The 21,336-nt window shown below is 37.0% G+C and overlaps 1 protein-coding gene across 16 annotated transcripts in view; it reads right to left on the reverse strand.

Annotated features, from left to right (window-relative positions):
• The window catches only part of SETD5 (SET domain containing 5), a 78,691-nt gene that overhangs the window by 28,251 nt on the left and 29,104 nt on the right, over positions 1–21,336 (reverse strand). For 2 of the 16 annotated variants that reach the window (XM_043885998.1, XM_043886004.1), the window contains exons 2-15: positions 17,128–17,187; positions 14,449–14,635; positions 13,406–13,630; positions 9,856–10,048; positions 9,468–9,573; positions 8,933–9,141; positions 8,536–8,594; positions 7,855–8,033; positions 6,876–6,914; positions 3,253–3,495; positions 2,529–2,677; positions 2,044–2,161; positions 1,207–1,316; positions 16–265 (exon numbers count right to left, since the gene is read on the reverse strand). In XM_043885998.1, coding sequence (XP_043741933.1) covers positions 16–265; positions 1,207–1,316; positions 2,044–2,161; positions 2,529–2,677; positions 3,253–3,495; positions 6,876–6,914; positions 7,855–8,033; positions 8,536–8,594; positions 8,933–9,141; positions 9,468–9,573; positions 9,856–9,947 — 1,554 coding nt within the window. In that variant the 5' untranslated portion in view covers positions 9,948–10,048; positions 13,406–13,630; positions 14,449–14,635; positions 17,128–17,187. Of the gene's footprint in view, positions 1–15; positions 266–1,206; positions 1,317–2,043; positions 2,162–2,528; positions 2,678–3,252; positions 3,496–6,875; positions 6,915–7,854; positions 8,034–8,535; positions 8,595–8,787; positions 8,829–8,932; positions 9,142–9,467; positions 9,574–9,855; positions 10,049–13,405; positions 13,631–13,787; positions 13,886–14,448; positions 14,636–17,127; positions 17,188–17,610; positions 17,677–21,336 lie in introns of those variants that run through there. The other 14 variants (XM_043886007.1, XM_043886003.1, XM_043885999.1 and 11 more) reach the window with 13 other exon arrangements.

A 21,336-nucleotide genomic window follows, 5' to 3' on the forward strand; every position in this document is an offset into this window, starting at 1 on the left:
ACCAGGGAAGATTACCTCATGGTCACTGGATACAGTTACTCTCTCTGGAACTTGCTCTGGTTGCTGGTTGTTATCCTCTTCAGGGGCCTCATTCTGCTGCTCCATCTCTAGCTCTTTCCGTCGTGCTTTTCTACGTCTTGTCTCTGCTCCGATGGTAGGCAGGCTTGGAGGAGGTGGGAGCGGTGGTTCTGCAGCATTGGGATTCCTTTTTTGTATAGGGCAATTCCGGTTCCCCTTGTGACATGCACAGTCCACTTTATAATTACTGCTCCAAAGAAACAACCAAAAGTGCCTGTCTCAGTACCCTTGAAAATCAGTTATATTATCTATTCATTATCTTGAAATCTTAGCATAGTAATTTCCTTTGGTATTATCTTTGAACAAGTTAAATAGAGTCACTGAGAGAGTCCTATAAATATTTTCAATATTCTGTGTTTCTCTATATGACCCAAACTCACTCAGTGGACAGGAAACCAAGTCCCCACTAAATTCAATTCTCCCAATTGTCTTTATGCTATTTAAAGGCAGTGAATCCATGACAGGGTCTAAAGTAGTCATACTTATCTTGTGTCTACCTTCACCGTGTCCTCACTCTTACCTACTGATTCCCTACTTATTATTAATACCTTTTCTTCATGTACCTGTGCTGGACATCAATTTGCTACATATACCCTTATTGCCTAAAAGGACCAAGGAAGAAGAAGCAGTCATTTTACAAAACCCATCACATAATCATCTATGACTTGCTATCTGTTTTTCTGCATTGTCATATATAGTTGGATTATAGTGGATGATGTGAGTGGATGATGTGAGTGGATGAGGTGAATCTTTAGATTCTTATTCTGTATGATAGTTGGTACAACAGCTGTGTGTGTAACAATAGATAACTGCTGTAATTTCTACGAGTGTTTCATACATACTCTTTTTGTTATTCTTGCTACATAGAGGCAAAGGCCAAAACACCCTTGGTTAGAAGACTGGTAAGCAGTATCACACTATGTCCCTGTCTCTCTAAAAACAGAACAAGACACCCTCATTCTGTCTTTCCCTCCACAATTTTTAGGCAGAAAATGGATTACTCATGAAAACAAAAGGTTAAAAAAAAGAAAAAGGAAATGGCAAGGCACAAAAGCAGACTGAACAGAAAGAACAGCTTAAAGTGTAAGACAAGGCCACTCATGTTAGGAAAGACTGTGGAGATCTTACCAGTTACTGTACTCATAATCAAATGCTATGGTGACCTCAGCATCCTTGGTGATAGCAGACACAGCATAGATACAGAGATGAATCATCCCATCTGCAATCATGTGTCGCACCTGTGTGAACAAGGCTAATGATTATGATTTATCAAAAACAACAGAAACTTTCCGTAAGAGGAAAAAAACCTCTATTACTGAAATAATATTTCCTCACTTAGTTACGGTAGTCTGTTATTCCATTTGATACTATCATACAGTAATTGCTTGAAAATTTATGATATTTCTTGAAATAAAGAAATTTTCAGATGTTAGCACTCAGAGTAAGAACACTGACCTACATCTTAAAGCTGTTTTCAGCTGTACCAGAAAATTAACATTCTTAGTCTATAAGAAAAGCTCTGTGGATTTTCTTGCTGCATTTGATGTGGCTGCACTCATTATGCACCAAATAATCAACTTTAGAAACTTCTACAATCATTCCTTCAACCTGATTACCTAAAATCTAAAAAATGAAACCACACACCTTAGTTTTGGCCCAATGATACATCTTTTGTATGGCTATTCTTTAATATAACCTCACTGACTTCGTATCCAGCCTAGCTCTTTCTCTTTAGCAAATGCCAACTTGCTTTTTCGCATTTTTGCCTTCTCTAAAGAAAATCCACTCCTTGACCTCATCCTGTCAGAATAAATAAACCATTACTTTTGATTTTCATCTCTTACAACGAAAGATTATAACCACTATCTACAGACCTTAATCTGGATGAAGTTTTCAGACTGTTTCTTCAGTTGACTTATCCTTTTGGTGGTTCCATTCAAAGAGAAGTTGCTACAGAAATCTTACCTCTGCATTTGGTGTACATGATCTTCTGATGAACCGAGCATCATTACCGAAAGTACGCGCGTCCACACACATCTCCACACCATTGAACTTTGAGTAGAAGAGCACAAAGGGGTATGGTCTAGGAATATAATTAAAACTCCTGTAATTCTCAACAGAAGTAAAAAGGCCACCCCACGATTTCAAATATGAAGCACATGATGGCAGAAGAGGTAGCAGTCCTCTGCAATGCCTCAACTTAGAAAACATCACATGCTTGTCTGCTTCTGATTAAAGAATAAGCACAAAGCAAGGAATGTTTTGCTTAGAAAGGAGTCATCACCACTTCATAGATTAAACAACTTGCAGATTTATTTGCACTTCTCTACAAATAGCAGAGAGGCGTGAGTTTTCCTGCAAGGGCATCCTACCCACAAGGATGGCTTTTACAGCTATGCTGCTCAGTGAGACCCACTTTAGCCCTTAATACTTAATGAATGACGTCTTACTTTTTGAAGAAATGCCCATTGACTTCAAATTGCTGCCGTAACATGACTTTGCCTCGATACTCTATTATAAGAGTGTCCAAAGCCAAATCTCTTGCAGCCCTCAGGATCTTCCGGTGCTTCTGAACACGAGTGACTCTTCCCAATTGTAGCTGAATAAAATCAGAGTATTAACATTAGATGATATCAACAGGAACTAAGTAGACATTTAAATTATTTCTTAATTGCAGGAAAGGCACTACTAATACTTTTAGATTTTATGTGTCTATGTTATTTAGCTCAATGAGGAGACATTTTAAAATTTGATAAAGTCTTAGTATTTCTAGGAAATAGGTTCTGTATAGTGAACTTACCACCCCCTTAACCCCAAAGAAAAGGAAAAAAAAAAAAATCTCAGAAAAATATGACTAACATTTTAGTGGCTCTATGTATAATTTAAGAGCTTAGCTTTCTATTATTCTTAATAATTCTTACCGAGGCTGTATAAATTTCCCATATCCTAATTTATCTATTTTTAATTAATAAAGATATATATCTTAAAGTATGTATCTGAACAGTTTTCAAGTGATCAAAACTTGCTTTTGGTTAAAGATGCTCCTCAACAGATGGCTAATTTGTTATCCTAAAACCTTATACATTTGAAAGATAGGCTAATTTCAAAATATGTCCTTTTTCTGAGTTCTTAACATCTCAACTAATTAGGAGTCTTGAACCCTTTGATCCTTACCTGCATTTGGGACCCAATAACTGTATTATTACAGGCCAATTCAGTCTTATTAATAGTGTCTAAAATAGCAGGTTTGCCCACAAATTCCTTGTTAGAGTGTAGATGTTGTTCAAGGGCGTTTTGTACATCTGCACTGTACTGATTAGTGAAGGCTTCTTCATACTGATCAGTCCATAGTCTTATCCGATTTTCCCATCCCTCAGTTGTATTCTCATCTAAATTCTGTGCCTCAGAAGGAGAATTCTGTAGAGAACAAAGGTCAAGTAGATTAGGAGAGTCCATAAAAGGGACAGGATGGGATGGGAAGGGGTGGGGTGGGGGACTGCCAGGCTAAACATTCAGAGAAAATTAGTTTTCACTTGGCAGTTGGTGTGGCATAAGAGCAATGGCCTGGGAAGTCAGGATCTGGCTTCTCTCATGGTTTTATTACCAGTAAGCTGGGAGGTTCAGTTTCCTCATTTATAAAGTGAGAAATCAATCTGGACTGCAATTACATCCCATCACTATGATTTTATGACCATCTTTAAGTCATAAAAATCAAATTTATCAGAAGAATGACATCAAGTTTGTAAGAAAATCTTCATAAAAATGAACAATAGTGATACTTCAAAATACCCACATTGCTTAAGTTTTCAATACTTATCACACATCAGTGTGCCATTTCACATTGGTAGTTTTACTACTATCCAGGAGTATGTTTTTGCATGGATTATACAATTAATATATGTTCACTTAAAAGCTACATGTTACTCAAATAAATATTTAACTCAATCTTGCCTCCCACAGAAAAAGCTATCATTCAGTATATCTTTCTAGCACGCTATTTATGACATTGCAAAACAGCCACACAACGAAGAGGTGCGGTGGGGGAGTGGCATGGGTAGATGCAGTGTAGGAAATGCTTATAATCTGCTACACTTCACTCAGAAAACCAGAAAATCACTGCCCTCTATGACAGTACAGTACTGAGGAAACATTATCACATCTTGGCAACATCTTCCTAAATACTTTTATTTGTGCTTTTGCTATACAGAAGTCTGATATATGTTCTTCCCTATGGTGTTCAGGACTTAAGATGCTATCAGAAAACAAAACAAACACTGATAGTGATGATTTCACACTAGTGATGACTAGAAGGAAAAGACACTAATACCAAAGCTACTTATAAATCCATGTCGACTTTAAACTTGCAAAAACAGGTATACAAAAATTAAATATGGTTTCCATGGACGAGAGAGAAAACACTTACACCCATTGTAACAATTGCTTTCTTTCATTTCTATGTCACTAGTTTTGATCGACTACTGTCTACCATCCTTCCTCCAAGGAACAGGAAAATGGAAGGAAAAATTTAATACCACTGTTTTCCACATTACTCACTAGATTCCAAAAGGATGAACAATAAACAAAAGGATCTAACAAACACCTAAGGCCAACACGCTGAGAATAGAACACTGCCTGCTTGAGGTGGACAGTAGCAGCTGAGCAAAAGAAAAAGTGCAAAACTGAAGACTTTAAGGGAGCTTATAAGACTGGGGGAGAAGGCAATGGCATCCCTCTCCAGTACTCTTGCCTGGAAAATCTCATGGATGGAGGAGCCTGGTAGGCTACAGTCCATGGGGTCTGCTAAGAGTTGGACATGACTGAAGCGACTTAGCAGCAGCAGCGTAAGACTGGGGATTAGGGGTGCCCCAATAGAATTCCCAGGTTTAAGCATCTAGTAGTGATCACTAAACCTCTGACTTGTTAAACAATGTATCCTGGAAGCCTGTGCCATGGTTTTAGCTATTGTTCACTAACACAACTCTTGTCTAGTCTGCTATCCTGTTCTTCTGAGTACTGGAGACGCCATCTCAGTGGGTTTAGAGCAACGGTTCTCAACCAGTGGGGATTTTGCCATCAAGAAGACTTTTGGTAATATCTGAAGTTATTTTTGATTAACATGTGGCTTTGTTGGCACTTAGTAAATGCTAGGGATGATGCTACACAGCCTACTGTAATGCAAAAGACAGCTCTGATCCCTACAAGGAATTATTTAGTTCAAAAGTTGTTGGCTCAAACAGTGTCGAGGTTAAAAAGCCCTGGTTTAGACTAGTTTCCAGTAGGGAAATTCAACTTTGGGGTTAAAAAGCCAAATGATAAGATTCTTCTCATTCTTATGCTATGGTTCCCACTCAGATCTTTGGTAAGGTTCTTACTAACAATTAATTCTGAGTACAGAATTTATAACTCAGAATTATGAAATGAGAATCAAAATAAACCAGTAATTTTTAATTATTTAAATTTTAACATGCTTATGGAGCTATCTGTCAACATCTCAAAAACTGTAAGCAATATTTGGGGTTAATATGTAGTTTTCTGGGAGAGCCAATCAATAGCTTTCAAAAAGTTTCAAACTTCTAGAGGCAAGTTACAATAGCTGATAAAAGAGAAAAGGGTTTAACACCTGGGATCAGGGTTATGTCTGCCCCATAAATCTATTTAAGGTCCCCTCTAAGCAAAGGTCTCCTTACAGGAGAAAGATCCAGCAAAGAAACAGTAACTGTGTTCCAAGACATCCCAGGATTCTGGTGGTCTTGGGCTCCAAGTCCTCTGCCATCTTTTATACAGATATTTAGAAGTCTGTTTATGGGTATATGCAAGGTGAGGCCTTCTAATTTTATACATAGTGCTACCTGTGATCTTTTTAAATGAGTCAATTTGGTGTTCCACATATAAATGTGTATTATATCTATATTTCCTAAGAAAGCTTATCCTCACTATAAGAGTTTAATGTTTACCCTATAATGGTCAATAAAAAAGATTCTGCTTTTATATCATTTACACATCCAGACATAAGAATAATTACAGAACTAAACTAGACCTTAATTCTAATGAAATACTTTGAAGCCGTAAGTAATGGTTTGGGAGGTATGCTGTCCTTCTACATCAACAAATAGGTAAGGGAAGATATCAGACAGTATATTCAAATTTCCTTTGGGCAAACTCTTCATCAGCTGAAAGTTCCTTTAAATACTGCACATAATTTCTCTATTATCCAACCACTATCTGAAATCATGTCTCATAAACTTTTACTTGATAACTAAAGAAAAGAAGTGCACTAACATCACCTGAGTCTTCTATACCAAGTAGATATGCCAGGAGAAAATAGTTCAAAAGTAAGTAATTCCAATAAGAATAATTCTTATCAACACTACTACTTTCCTACTGATGAAATTTATCCTTCCAAATGGTGATTAAAGTGTACATGATGCTAGAGTGAGTGCACAAGAGATCCCCTATCACCAGAAAAACCTTCACTCCTGAGATGGAGGCCAATCAGAATGATGGAAAACATCAACCTCATTTTGTTTGGCAAAATGTCACTTACCCCATACCCCAAGAAAAGCAGCTAATGAAAAACCAGTAAATGAAGCCTGATTACAGAAAGGAAAAAATATTTTAGAAAATGGCCAAGAAAATCCACTTTGGAGAAAGGCTCTATGAAATCTGAATGGCAACAATTAAAAACTAACAAAAAGCAGAGTCCAAGATTCCCAGACCATCAATGTCAGGAAAGAAGCTGACCAAAATGCAAGATCACAGTGAAGTAAAACACAGCATCAGAGAAGAAGACCCCTTACCTTCATCCGCAAGGACTTCCGGGATCCCTCTCGAAATGCCTATCCCAAAGAGGAAAACAAGTAGAACAAAACAAAACTTGGTACCAAGAATGACAGTTATACCTATCTGAGACTAAACTAAGGCAAGAACTAGTGTCCTAGTCTGTCCCCTTTATTCTAGGTAACAAATACAATGGAATTCCCCACACTATTATCAAGAATAGGGGTGGCATAAGGCCAGTGAACTCTGAGGCTAATACCAATACTTTCCACTGTGAAATTAGGTAATTATCAGGGAAGAGCATGCATCACTTAAATCCTATATGCACCCCTGACACGAAAAGAAAAAGTATATAAAAATATTAAGTAAGGCTACAGATTTACCAGTTTGAAATTAAGAAGGAAATAAAGACCAATCCCCTTAACAAGGGGTGGGCAAGTCACCTAGAAGCAACAAAGTTGCTGTGATGGGGAAGAAAGAACACAAAACAGAAGAGGTTTCTTCTGGAGACTTTTTAGTTGAGAATACAGGAAAGTGACCACAACACTGAGTAAGCCTAGACCGTTCAAGAGACGTTTCCTGAATTTTTTGAAACAAGGAAAAAAACAATCAACCAACAACATGAAGTGGGCATGTACCAGCACAAGAATTTCAGACTGGGTTTTGGGACTGAGGAGGCAGGAGATACTTTAAGGACGGTGGAAGCCTAGACTGGAGGCAGCTGTACACACGGGCTTGTGCCAGGTGGGGCTGGGATCTGACACCTGGGATGTGGGGTTGGAGTAAAAGAAACTGAGTGCCAGGTGTGATGGTATGGAGTGGCGGAAAGAGGTTGATCTGTATGTTTGTAACACAGATTAGCCGATTTTCGCAAAGAGAGCAGAAGTGGCCCATCAAACATCTGGATCAAATTTCTTAAAAGAATTTTGGTGTATTCTTCATACAACATTTGGGCTATTTCAGACATATTTCTATTTAAGATACTTTCACCCTGCATACCTTGATTTTCTTCGTCTTTGGTGCTGCACGACCCTTTTCTGGACTCTTCTTCCGCTTCTTGGGTTTGGTTCTTCTGACAGTCAGGGTGATGCTTGTAGGTGTGTGCTGTGTTGCTGTGTACAACACAGTGGAAGGAGAGAGCTCCTCATCCCAGCTTTCTGTCGCACTGCTATCCCCACCTGAAAAAAGGTCAGTTCACAGTTCACGGTGCATAAAAACCCCAAGTACGTTAAAAAGCAGCTCATTCCTTCAGATCTAGCCCATACTCAGTAAGTCATTACTTCTATTAACTCTATTAGAACATAAATACCACAATCCATATGAAAACAAAATTCTATCTGTATCTTTCTCACTAAGCATACACACTCTATATGTACTTCCCCCCTTGAATTCGGTTCCCAAGCTCCCTTGTCTCGATGTGTAACACAGAAAAGGATCTGTTCTTAGGGGTGTGTGTGTGCACTCACAGGGAATATTTTGATTAGTATAGGCCTAAACTGTTGATTCTGGATACAATTAATTCATAACAACAGAATTACAACGGTTTTTGAGAAGACTTCAAGGACTTTCCATGAAAAGAGCTGGGGACCATGGGAACTTTCAAGAGGGGTTCTTAGGATGAATACTAAAACCAAAAAATAGTATGTGTCAAAACATGGGCCTAACCCATCTTCGGCTCACCTGATATGTTGTCCTGCTTCCGCCGATGAAGTCTAATAACCTTCCCCCTGCTCATTCCCCTAAAGAGGGAAAACAAACTTAAAGTAGTCCTTCCAACAGCACACAGCGCATCATCGCACACAAGGGAGAAGTGTCTCTGCATATACTACCCCCTTCCTCCCACCTACCAAATGTTTCCAGGACATTAAATTTCATATCAAATTCAATAGCTTTAAGATCAATCTCTCATTCCTTGTTGTCAGCAATTCTCACCTAGTGCAGAGAATTCGAGCCAAGGAGCACTAAGGAATCATCTACATTAACAAACACAAGAAAGAATACTTTGAGCTTTTCCCTACTAATAAGAAACCCTAATCCCAGTAACCCAGGGTTGGATTTAGATGGAACACGATCTTACCTGCACTTGTCACAGTTGAGAAGGAAGCCATCCTGAGAAAGACCACAAGGACACCAGGAAGGAACAGTCTCTCCTTCAGAGTTCGGGCTGTCTCCACAGCGTTCCTCTACGGGCGACGGCAGGCCATTCAGGTCAGAACGAGGGATGATCGTCTGGACAGGGGGAGAAGCAGGAGGTGTCGGAGGAGGAGGGGCTCCGTAATTATGATCCTGAAAATAAGATTTTTTAAATCAACAGTGTCCAAACACTGGCCCCTCTCTCCCCTAAAGTATGGTACATATGGAAAGAAAGAAGAAAGTAGTACCCTTCGTTTTTTGGCTTCAACCAGGAAAGTGATAAAACAAAATGCCAAGGTCAACTGGGACATAAAAACAAGAACAATGATGCAGGGCTAGACGTCCGCTGGAGGCAGGGAAGTGCAAAAGGGGCAACTTCGTCATGCTGCATATAAACATTTCAAGAAAGTCACAATGTATAAGAATGGATTACACTCCAGGAAGATCACTGCTCTGGAGAGAAATAAATGCATACTCACAGCATAAGGCAGTCCTCGACACCCATGCCTCTGAGTGGTCCCATAATTATGAGTGGAATACACGCTCTTCTCATTAACTGCTGGACTAGCCTCCACAGATTCAGGGCTGCACAAAGGCGAAAAGCAACGCATGATAGCATAACACCTAATCTTTCCTTAAACTAAGACTTAACTTCCCATTCTAACCCCTCCTCTTTCCACAACCACCAGCCACTAGAGCAAGAGAAAGAACTCAGTGAAACAATCTGATCAACATAACTAAGCCTATAAATAACAGTAGGAGTGCTATTAAATGTGGATTTGTGTGTAACATGAAGCCAGTATAGGCAGATGTCTCAAAGCAGGCACCTGGGATACAAGGTGTCCCTAATGACAAACACAAACGTACCAGCTGAGCAAGGAGTTTCCCCTAGAGAAGCCACTCTGGGCTGGTTTAGACTCAGAACTATTCTTCTTAATTGGATCTCTTAATACTTCCATGAAACCTCACATGACATTTGCAGTGAGTGAGATGATGAAAGTGCCTTCTGCACTGCCCCAGGGACCAGGCCCTCTTCCATTCACTACCAAGACAGGATACCCTGAAGAAAGTACAGGTAAAAACAATGGCATCTTATATTTATCATACCTCTCATCTTGATGAACCCCCAAACACCTTCCACATATTAAGAATAATAATTTCTCATCCACCAATGACATGCAAGCATATCAAGGACACAATTATTTAATAGCTGCATGGTAATACCATAGAACTTCAAACTAATCAAAACTGCACTCAGAAGTTTATTCTAGTGACAATAACAACAGTAGTACTAACTACCATTCTGAATTGTCTATTATTTCCTAGGAGATTTACAGTATTAATTTGTTTACTCTGCCAACTACTAAACATGGTAAAGAGCATCCCATTTTTACAGAATGTGAAATTGAGGTGGTGAGATTGTATAACTTTACCAAGGTCACACAGTCAATGTGTGACTCCAAAGTCTGTGCTCTTTCCACTACACCTTACTAGTTTGGAAACCAGGGTAACTTTCTTCCTTTAAAGAAAATCATGTAAGATCTTAAGTAACCAGGCTTATTGAGAAGCTTGGTTGAGTATCTTTCTGTACCGACACTGAGTGGAAAATAAACTGTTTAAGCACAATTTATTAACATAAAATAATTATAAATGTGTTTTAAGTTAAGAAATTTAATGTAAGCCCTTATTTGATAGTAAAAAGATAAAGGTGGCTAAGGACAAAATTCAAGTTCTGGGGCAAAAAGAACTTTAACTGATTGCTTAAGTAACTGGTTAGGTTTTGGAGAACTCTGAAAGATAATTAAGGAATGCAACTTTGACTTTGCAAAACAATAAGATTATCTGTCATTTAAATTAGCTAGCAAACTAGCACTAAGATTCACAAATTAGAAACTCCAAAGACACACATAACTCAGCCTTAGTGATCGATCAGAGGTCTTTTAGGGACTCGAATAATGAATACTGTTTGTTTCACGTAATAAACATTTTTCCTGCTTGGAAATATACATAATATAGGACTTGGTGGGAATAAAGTGTGCAGTTCAATGTGGTGCACTGTCAGCTGAGAAGTGAGGGATAAAAGAAAATTCTGAGATATGTATCCAACTCACCCAGTTATATGCTCCAAAACTGTGAGAAGGGATCTTATAAGTAACAGCAAAGGTAATTTCTAGGTGAAGAAGAACTTTAGACATAGGAAAGTATTCTCTGTTAGTGAAGTGCATGCATTTTATTACTTAAAGAGTGTCTGCAAGATGGGAACTGGGCAGGGGTGGGGGGAATACATCAAGAATGCAGGTCAGTATTCTTGAGAAATAGATGATCTGAATATGGCTCACTGAGAGGCAATCAGCTCTGATTATTAGGAAACAGGTGGGGTTTCCTAAATGAAACCAAAGGCAAACAAGCATTAATAAAATGAAGGTAGAATTTAGTTTCTATGATGGACAGTTAAGAGAAAGTAATAACTTTATACAGCATTGTTAATTTACTACATAAATAAGTATTTCAAAGAGCCGTACATATTTTATGTAAGAGATTTTGTACCACTGAACACATGGGGTGAAACATGACAGCTGTTTATTAGAAATGGATTTTTTTTTTTTGGACGGGAAAAAAGAAAGTGGCATGAGATAAAAGATGGCCATGGAGATGGAGCTATGCTGGTTGTATCTTACCCATCTCCAAACTGGGTAAATATGAACATATGCACTTCATGTGCAAGTCTAGGGAATAAAAATAAAATGTATATTGTGTAGGTTAAAAGGCCATCCCACTGTCATAATACTTGTAGTTAAGCATAGCATTTAATATTATTATTTATGTGTGACAAATACTAAAATTTAAGCCCATATCTTTTGATGAGGAAACTTTGCAATTTCCATACTAGTTACAGATTAAATGCATAATTACATGTTGATAGGTAACTACAGGACTTCCTAGGCTATTCCTTGACATATACCAGATCGTCTCTAAATTTTAAAATACTGATAAAGAATTTGGAGTATTAGGTTTGCATCTCTTTATTAGCCAATTATTTTATGCAAATGTAATTGTAGCCTTTCTTCCCCTCTGTTTAAACTTCTATGACAGCTGGGCACATACACAGAAGCCATGCTCACAACAGATACACTCCATCAACTGTGTTTTAAGTACAATGTGCAACCTGCTGTTGCAACACTACCTCTGAAATTCATTTATGGCAGGACAGTAAACTCTGAAAAAGTCTTTCCTTCTATTGTTACATCTAGAGGTTTTCCTACAAATATACAAAAAAAAAAACAAAAAAAAAACCATAATGTACACCATTGCCATCAGATTTAAAATCCCATAAAGTAAGGTCTAGGTCTTCTTACTTAGTTGAGTATATTGCCCTTAATACCAGGTTTAATCTCAGAGTGCCCAAAACGGTGGAATATGCGTGACAGTGACATACGCATAATGAAGCATTAACAAATATCATCAACAATTTAACAGAATGGTATATAAGCTAATTGTTGACATTCTCTTGCCTTGTAGGGATACAAAATGAAAAACTGAAAAATTAGCTATGACTACAATAGTGGAAATCTGTCTGGAGATCATAGATGAAAATGTTTCACGAGATAGAAACACTGCAATCAAATTTTTAGGCCAGAAATATTTTTTGATTCTGTAATTATTTCTGGACTCCCTAAGCAACAGTTATGGGTAGTCACCTCTGTCCCCTGGGAAAAACACATGTTTTAAGAATAATTGTTTTAGGTCTTTTTCTTAGCTACTAATCCCAATCTTGTTGAGTTAATCAATATTGAATTTTTTGTTGTTGTTGAAATTTCTCACAAATGTTAGAGCTGTCTGTCTATACAGTTTGTTAGTCATTCCATACAGGAGGCTAGTGGTTGACTTTACACAAATCCATTAACATTATACAATTACCTACTGATGCAGTTAAGTTTTTAAATACTTTGTCTGGGAAACAGTTATAAAATTGGAAGCTTCAGCTATTGGTGTAACTAAATCTCTTTGGCATGCAAAAAAATAAAAACAAAACATAACAGGAAAAAGGGCTCTGGAAGTAACACAATCCACCCTTTTCCAACCCCCCACCCTCCATCTTCTTTTTTATATGGGAATAAGGCCAAAAACTGCTTTCAATTACAGACTACCCCAGAATATAACAGATTGCCTCTTAGGGTAGCTTCATTTTAAGTCTTCCTCTTTAAGGAAGTCATCAAACAGTTATTCTAGGTGGCTTTGTGAAGAAATACACATGCTCTTTACTAATATTCTCAGTTTTTAGGAAGAAAACCACTATTATCAGGGATGCAGTTGAACCCAGAGTTTTGGAACAGTTTCTTTACTTTGCTGAAGGGGAAAGAATCCCCAGGGACTGTGAAAATGGCAAGAGAAACAGGGGAATTAGAGCAACACCCACCTCACTCAAGAAGTGGCTGTGGGATCAAGAGTCTGAACTGGACCTGAACATATTCAAAACACCAGGATTTTTCCAGCCCAGACCCTAATCCCTGGTACTGCCTGGAATAGACTTGGCTTCTGGGGGTGTGCTGCCCCCTAGGCCCCTTGGGTCTCTTTCGCTGGACTTTCACATCCTGGTGTAGTGCCACTTCGTCTTGAAAGGTAGGGGGCTTCCACTTCCTTTCTGTAAGCAAGGAAGATTGGGTACAAGGGAGGTAAAAGGACAAGAGGGGGAATCTGTGAGCAGGGGGAATCTCGGACAACTTAAAAGAGAAGGGATACAAAAGGCTAAAAATTTTAAAACTGTGAATAATATATAAAGTTTTATAATGAAGGCCTACCTTCATTGCCATTTGGCATTTAAATTCTTCAAGAATTGAGAGTCTATTTTAGGGATTGGACTTTTCGACAAATTCTGAATTCCTAAAGCTGCTCTTAGCTGAAAAAAAAGTTTGGTACCACTGATTTTGAAGGTCCTCTTTCTAGGCAATGAATATTATAAAAAGCAGGTGACACTACTTTCCACATTTTCTATCCCAAATATCAGAAGGTCTAAGTAACCTGCCCATATAGTAGCAGCCCCTTTACTCTAGAACAATGAGAAGTACATAGGAAGAGGCCTTCAAGGAAAATCAGTAGGAGAGAACTCCTCCTTATCCTCCATTCATCAGATAATCATTAACTCTACAGAAGCAGGTAGTGACACCTACTTATTTCAATCTTCCTTACCCATCAAAACAAATGAAAATAATCACTATCTTGAAAATTTAATTCTATTAATTATTTACTTAGAAATACCTCCCCCCTCCCAAATTCTTTTCCTCCCCCTTCTAATTCTTTTTTGCCTCCAGCTTCTACAGGGGAAAGGGAACAGTCTAATGCCATTTATAATGGGCTAGGCTTGGGTGTAGAAAATACTACATATTTACTATTAGATGCCCATAAGAAATTTGTCTCGATACAAACTGGTAATGTACCTACTACCTAGGAAGCAGCACTTACTCTGATCCAGCAGCCATATCTGAGTAGGATGTATCTGGTGTGGTGACTCCCAGAGGGATTGCAATGCTCATGACGTCCAACACAGCAGAGAGTGGAAATCACGGGGTCCAATTATTGGAGACTGGCCACTCTGAGAGTGGGGGTGAGCTGCAGAGCCTCAACCAACATGTTATGGACATGAGGAATCCTAGCACAGAAAATGAAAATATCTAGTAACCAGATAGTTCTTTAAATTTAATGCAAATGCTAATGAATGTTTTTCTATTTTTTTGAATGAAGTTTTTAAGGGATAGATATAAAGTACAAGGAATCAGCATTGTTCGTGTTTACTATGCTCTGCATTAATGTTCCACAAACTGAGGTAACAAAAATTATGCTCTCTTTTCATTTCTATTTTCATTTTTTTCTTTTCAGATAAAGGAAAAAGTTATAGTCTGCTCATCAATGAGCACATTTCTCCCATTCCACAACTGCTTATCAAACAAGATGTTCTAGGACCTAACTAATGAGTTTTAAGTCAGATAATGGTCAAAAGAATTATCACAGTTTAATGTTATTCCTTCCAAATTAAATAGGATGATAAAAGTGATCAATCTATTTGACTGAAAATAGCTGCTTTTTATTGCCTTCTTTTGACATAGAATACCCTTTTACTACTTTTAAACTTTTTTAATAACTGTAATTTGGGGAGAAGATGTAATGATTAACTATATTTGTAAGGTGATATCCACCACTACGTATGAATAAAAACATAAAACACGAAGTGTACAGTTTCATGATAAAAATTAGAAAACATTGCATGGAAAAGCAGTGAGGATACCTTGAGTTGGTGACCACAGCCAGTGGAATTTGGGAACAGAAAGACAAACTCAGTAACATAAACAAACAAAAGTAGATTAAGAGACTTGGAAGTATGGTGCAAAGGAAAAAAGTGTACTCTGATTTTTAATTACTGATTTTAGAGCTTTGTTAAAAAAAAATAAATCATTAAAAGAATGGAACAAGAAGTATTTTACGTGGGAGGAAAGAAACTCAATGTGACTGTTAAGGTTCAGATTAACAAAGGTTTTTGCAAAAAAGAAAAAAAAACTACAGTAAGAAGTCATGATTGATATACTGATTCATGATAAGACAAATAACACAGTAGAAAATGATTATTTACACTAAAAAATTAAATCAAATGAAAAGTAATAGCATATTAATTGAGTCAATCCAGGAGATTAATACAAGTTTTAAAATGATATTATCTGAGATGCTTGACTCTTACTTTGAAATATGAAGCAAATTAATGTGTAAAAGAAAACCAATCAGGCCAAGATTTTTAAGAACACATAAAAATAACATCTCTCTTTTATATCATTATTTTAAAGTGCTAGAACAGCTGTAAACTAAGTAGTCCTCCCTGGCATTGACACTTGGAAGAGCTGGATCTCACCAATGGACCTAGGACTCTCCAAAATCTGGGTGTGGCAATACACTTGCTCCTACTCAACTTGGGGTGACATATTCGACTTGAGACTGAAATGAAAAAGGAAGATCTTCCTATCTATTGTCCTTATAGCTTGTTAAAAAAAAAAGTCACTAGCATAACTTTCTGCTTTTGGGCCTATCCTACACATAAATGTTTCTTTTCCCTAACAATATATTCAAACAGAGTATATCTGTATACCCTCTGAGCCTCTGGGAAACTGAAATAAAATCTACAAAAAACAGAAGAGAGAATACTTATCAAATAAGCCCAAAAGGGCATTTTTGAACTTTGGGAGCTGTTGGTTACAACTCTTTCTCTATTTGATATCATGGTATAATTCCCGAATTAAAGAAAAATAAAAAATCCAAAGGCTACTTAAGTTAATAACCAGAACACAATCTAATAATAATCATACTACCCTTGACCAATACTGGAATCCAAATCACGTGTTAGACTTCAGTAAAGAACCCAACCCCCAGTTACTCAACACCACTAAAAAATCCTGTCATAGCTATCACTGTTACAAAACCATAAAAAAAATGCAGGTGTCTAGATAAAACAAAACTTTCTTGTAATTTTACATGACCACTTCCACTCTTTTGATGAAGGCATTTTAGATTAGCATGGTTATCTTGCTTCAAGTAATACTTTTATAATATTGGGCCTTTTTAATAACAAAAAAGATGGCAAAACCAAATTTCTCATATAACCCTGAACCTAGTTCCTCTTCTAAATAACATGTAAAATGTAGCTATTAAAATGTTAACTGAATAACTTCTAACATTATCTATATGCAATATGTAATTATAATTACTCTAGTTTTACGACATAAGACAACAGGCTCCTACTACAGTTTACAAAGCTTAGTAGTTATAGCAGTTACTAACTTATCACACAGTTTGGAGATACGTCCTAGAAAGAGTGATAAGAATTAACATCTCTTTGTGGGACAGTTTCAAGATTTCTTTTACTTGTTAATTTGTCTCTATTCCTACCAAAATATAAACTCAGCTAGGACAAGGATTTCTGTGCTTTATCCTCTGCTATAGTTCCAAAGTCTAGAACAAGTATTTGAGAATATTTCCTGGCACAAAGGTTTTTGAGAATATTTGCTGAATAAATTATGATCACCATTATATAAAAATTAAAGTTTTAGTATTCATTAAAGTGCAAAAGTTAAAACAAAAGAATTTACTTGGCTCAGTCACCTTTTTATAGACCTCTGAATATGAAGTCCCCCAAAATTATCTGCCAGTAGCTGTGAAGACCTAGAAAAAGTTGAGAAACGAATTAGTATAGATAGAAATAACAAAGATGGACACACAGCATGGAATTCTAGAGAAATAATATTTTAATGGCAATTTTGTTTCACTTCTGTATTCTGCCTTGTTTACCATACTATGTTCCATTTAGTACTTTTATCTTTGTCCTTTAACCTTGTTAGATTATTTTCTGGTAAACCTAGAACTTAAATAAAAGGTAGAAAAGGCAACTGTCTTTGAGTTAAGAAGTGGTAAGTACTGTCTCTGGGTGATCCTTTTCTTTCCATCCAATTAGAATTCTCTTCCATTTCCCAAAGGATTCGTTCTTTTTCTCTCTCGGAGAAGGTGCTTCTCTCCCGACCCATTCCTAAATTCAGAAGCTTTTCTTTAATCAAGTTCATGTAATGCTCCAGTTAGACAGGGACTCACCATCATCTATTAATGCTCATATTACTCTTTTCTTCCCCCAACACATCTCTCCATCCTCTTATCCTACTACAGAAAGAATGACAAGAGTCAATTTCTCAACTACACAATGGAAGACATGTAGAAAATAGAGCTTTAATTTGCTTTCTACATTCGAAAAGGAAAAGGAAAACAGGTGATGACCCATGATTTTGGGGAGGGGGACAAAGTCAATTTAACAGTAGCCTGAAAAGGGTATCAATATCTGAAGTGTTAATATATCATATATGTGAAAATAGTTGTTTGAGGGATTCCAGTACCAAGCAGTAGAATAAAAGTTCTTTATGCTGATATCTTATGGATTTCTAACTTTATTATAAACTGGAAAATAAACTATTTCTTTAGAAACCATTTAAGAAGACCATACTCAAAACTATACAAATGAAAGGCATGAGGATGAAGTGAAGTGAAGTTGCTCAGTCGTGTCCAACTCTTTGCAATCCCATGGACTGCAGCCTGTCACGCTCCTCCGTCCATGGGATTTTCTAGGCAAGAGTACTGGAGTGGAAATGCAAAGTACCATTTCCTTCTCCAGAGGATCTTCCTGACCCAGGGATTGAACCCAGGTCTCCCACATTGTAGGCAGACGCTTTACCATCTAAGCCACCAGGGAAGTCATAAAAATGAAAAGCATAAGGGTAACAGTAAACAAAAGGAAGAAATTACATCAAGGAAGAAAAACACTCCTTTAGCAACAACAAATAAAAAAGAAAAAAAATGACAGGAGTAAAAACAGAAATAAATACATGGGTATACAGCAGGGGGAAAATGAATGCTCTGGAATTTCAATTTAACTACAATCAGAACACTCCACCAGAACCCCAAGGAACAGTAATAAATTCTTAGACTCAAACACAACCAGCTTGTCTCCCAGTCCTGAGTACTCTTTGAGAAGTCACCACTTATTGATACATACAGTTTCTAAGGAAAAGGCTACTAAGAACATGCCAGAAATGGTTTATAATTACTCCTGTCTTTTTAATTGGGTTCAGAAATGGTCAATAGTCTCTGTATTTGTCATTCTGACAGGCTCTTCTCTACATGACTTGCTGAAAGCACAAGACCCGTGTGATCTGTCAGGTCACTCTCAGAGAAGACAGACAATAAGTGTTTTAAGAACAACTCCAACAGAGATTTCAGAAAAAGAAATTGCATCAGCCAGGTGAGCCGGAAGCAGCTGGGAGACAAGAGTCCAATAAACAACCAATCCGATGAAAGAAATTCAGAACAAGTCTGCTTCAGTAATCCTGTGAAGAGGACTGGCAGGAAGAGGAGTGCCGCTTCAGAAAAAGAACAGGCCTCATATGCTTCAGACAGTCTTTGTACTGTGGCTGTGGACCTTGGCCATTCTCCCAGAAATGATGCAATCCTGATGAACAAGATCTGCTGCCAGAGAAACAATTGTTAACAGCCTATGCAGACAGAAACTTAGCCAAGAAGCAGCCTCTGATCAGCTCTCTCCACAAACCACCAGAAAGTCAAATTTCTTCCTAAATTTTGGTCTCTGACAAAGCATGTAAATGAATATATATTTAGACATATAAAAGCACGACATTTTCTCAGTGTGCCCCTTTTTAGTTCCTCTGGCTTTATAGTATCTATCCTCTATCATTCAATGTGAAATAAAACACTGAGACTGCTTTTATTTTATGAATTCTCATGTTACCAGCAAGGTACTTACTTATATTGAAATTTTACACCTTTTCCCTTCATTCTCATAAATGTATGTTCTGAGCTATAGTGGCTTTCCTAAGTTTTAAAATCACTCTGAAATCTAGGGCCCAATTATGAGATTTCAGAGTAAAGATAAATTATGCACAATGACTAAGGGCCAGAAAGGTATATTTTATAGGTATTTTTGAAATTATGTTAAACTCAGTATGCTGAAAGCAGGCACGTATCACAGGAAGAGAGAACCCTTCCCGCTCAGGCTGACGCAAAGGCAGGCCGAGTTACAGCTTGCAGTGCCCACTTCCCTCAAGGGCAGTGCTATTAGTCTTTTAAGAGGGGTAATGATTATTTTCACCCTACTAGCCACAACTTACTGTTCTAGAATCAACTTAAAAAATAGCCTCAACATAAAAAATACTCCCTAGATGCTTCACCTCCTAGGTCTGATTTCTTTGTCAGAGTTTCGGTTATCAGGCTGCTAACAGAATACTGTTACTGTAAAATCATTAGGACTCTCCTCCACCAGAATACTAAATAAAAGACTGTCTACAAGACAACTCTATTCTCTAAACTCTTTAAGTAGCCAGAAGCCACAATTAACCAAATTTTTTCTTTCTGAAAGCAATAACCTTTAAACTGGGGTTCACTAAAAACACAAGCTTCTAAAATGCATTCTGAAACCAATACATTCAGTCAAATCTACTATCCTAATATTTAAACTATTAAATAATATTAAATTAAAAATCAACAGATTAACAGAGTAACTCTGAAGCAGTAAAAGACTTTTAAGAGGCCAAAAAACCCAACTCATTTAAGAAGAAAACATGTCAGAAAAATTTTCAATAAGGGTTACGTAAAAGGAAATAACCATTAATTTTAAGATTTAATTTCTGAATCTACTGATTATTCAAAATTTTGTTATACATATAAGCTGAATTTATTCTTAAATACTCTTTACTTAAATTTCTTACTTTTGAATGACTAAACAGTAAAAAGAGAAGATGGGGAAAGTATATGAGAAGACTTTTGGTGATTATTACCTTCAACTTATTTTTAAATCACAGAATAGTTAAGAATACAATAAATATACAACTTGTTGTATATAAATGACCAACTTGTTTGAGAATTAATGTGGCAGCTACATTATATGCTTATCTTCCACTTCCAACCCAAAGTGAGATATTGAGGAAAAACACTGCCATTTTACAGCAACATAAAAGCTTTTTATCTTGGGAGAAGAAAAAGTATGAAAAAATAGTATATTAGGAGTTAGGAAATTTGAGTTCTAACCTACAACTTATTTAATTTGGTAATATCAGAAAAATAACTTTTTATAAATGAACCTTAATTTCCTCTAAAATCTTCACTGGGTTTCCTCATGCTCTAAATTTCTGTGAATCCTGGCACTACAATTAATGTCATGTCTTAAAAGTCTGCTTCTCATTGTACAACAGAAAGAATACCTATTCTGTTGACTCAAAGGTGCACATGGATTGGTGTTTGTAGCAAACAAGAATTTAAATGGCTCTCTGTAACTTTTAAATATATGTAAACAGAGAGGAACTGCTATTAATAACATGAAGATGGCTAAAAATTATTTTCATTCATTTCCAACAGTGTGTATTTCAACTTTCCTACAGCAAAAATGTGAGCAAAGGATATGTGGGAAACATGCAAAAAAAAAAAAAAAATCTAGGAGAGATAAGAAACAAGCATAATAATAAATAAATAAGAATTACTGGAAAATAAGACACAAACTCTAAGAAAGAGAGCTCAGAGTTCTGGGGGAAAGTTCACATACTTGGGGTAGTATAAGTATAAGTTAGGCTTACAATCTGAAGCAAGTTAATACAGGCAAAGGATCTAGAAGTGCAGGGCTGAAGAGAAGAAAAGACAGCCGTGTTGTGATAAACTAGAGAGACTAATGAAAGACCATGATTTAGTAATGTAGAGCCAAGATAAAGTTTTCCTTTTCTCCCACCCCTTCTTCTTCAACACTTGTTTATCCCCTGGCTCCTT

Source organism: Cervus elaphus, chromosome 24 (genome assembly GCF_910594005.1).
Source record: "Cervus elaphus chromosome 24, mCerEla1.1, whole genome shotgun sequence".
NCBI lineage: Eukaryota > Metazoa > Chordata > Mammalia > Artiodactyla > Cervidae > Cervus > Cervus elaphus.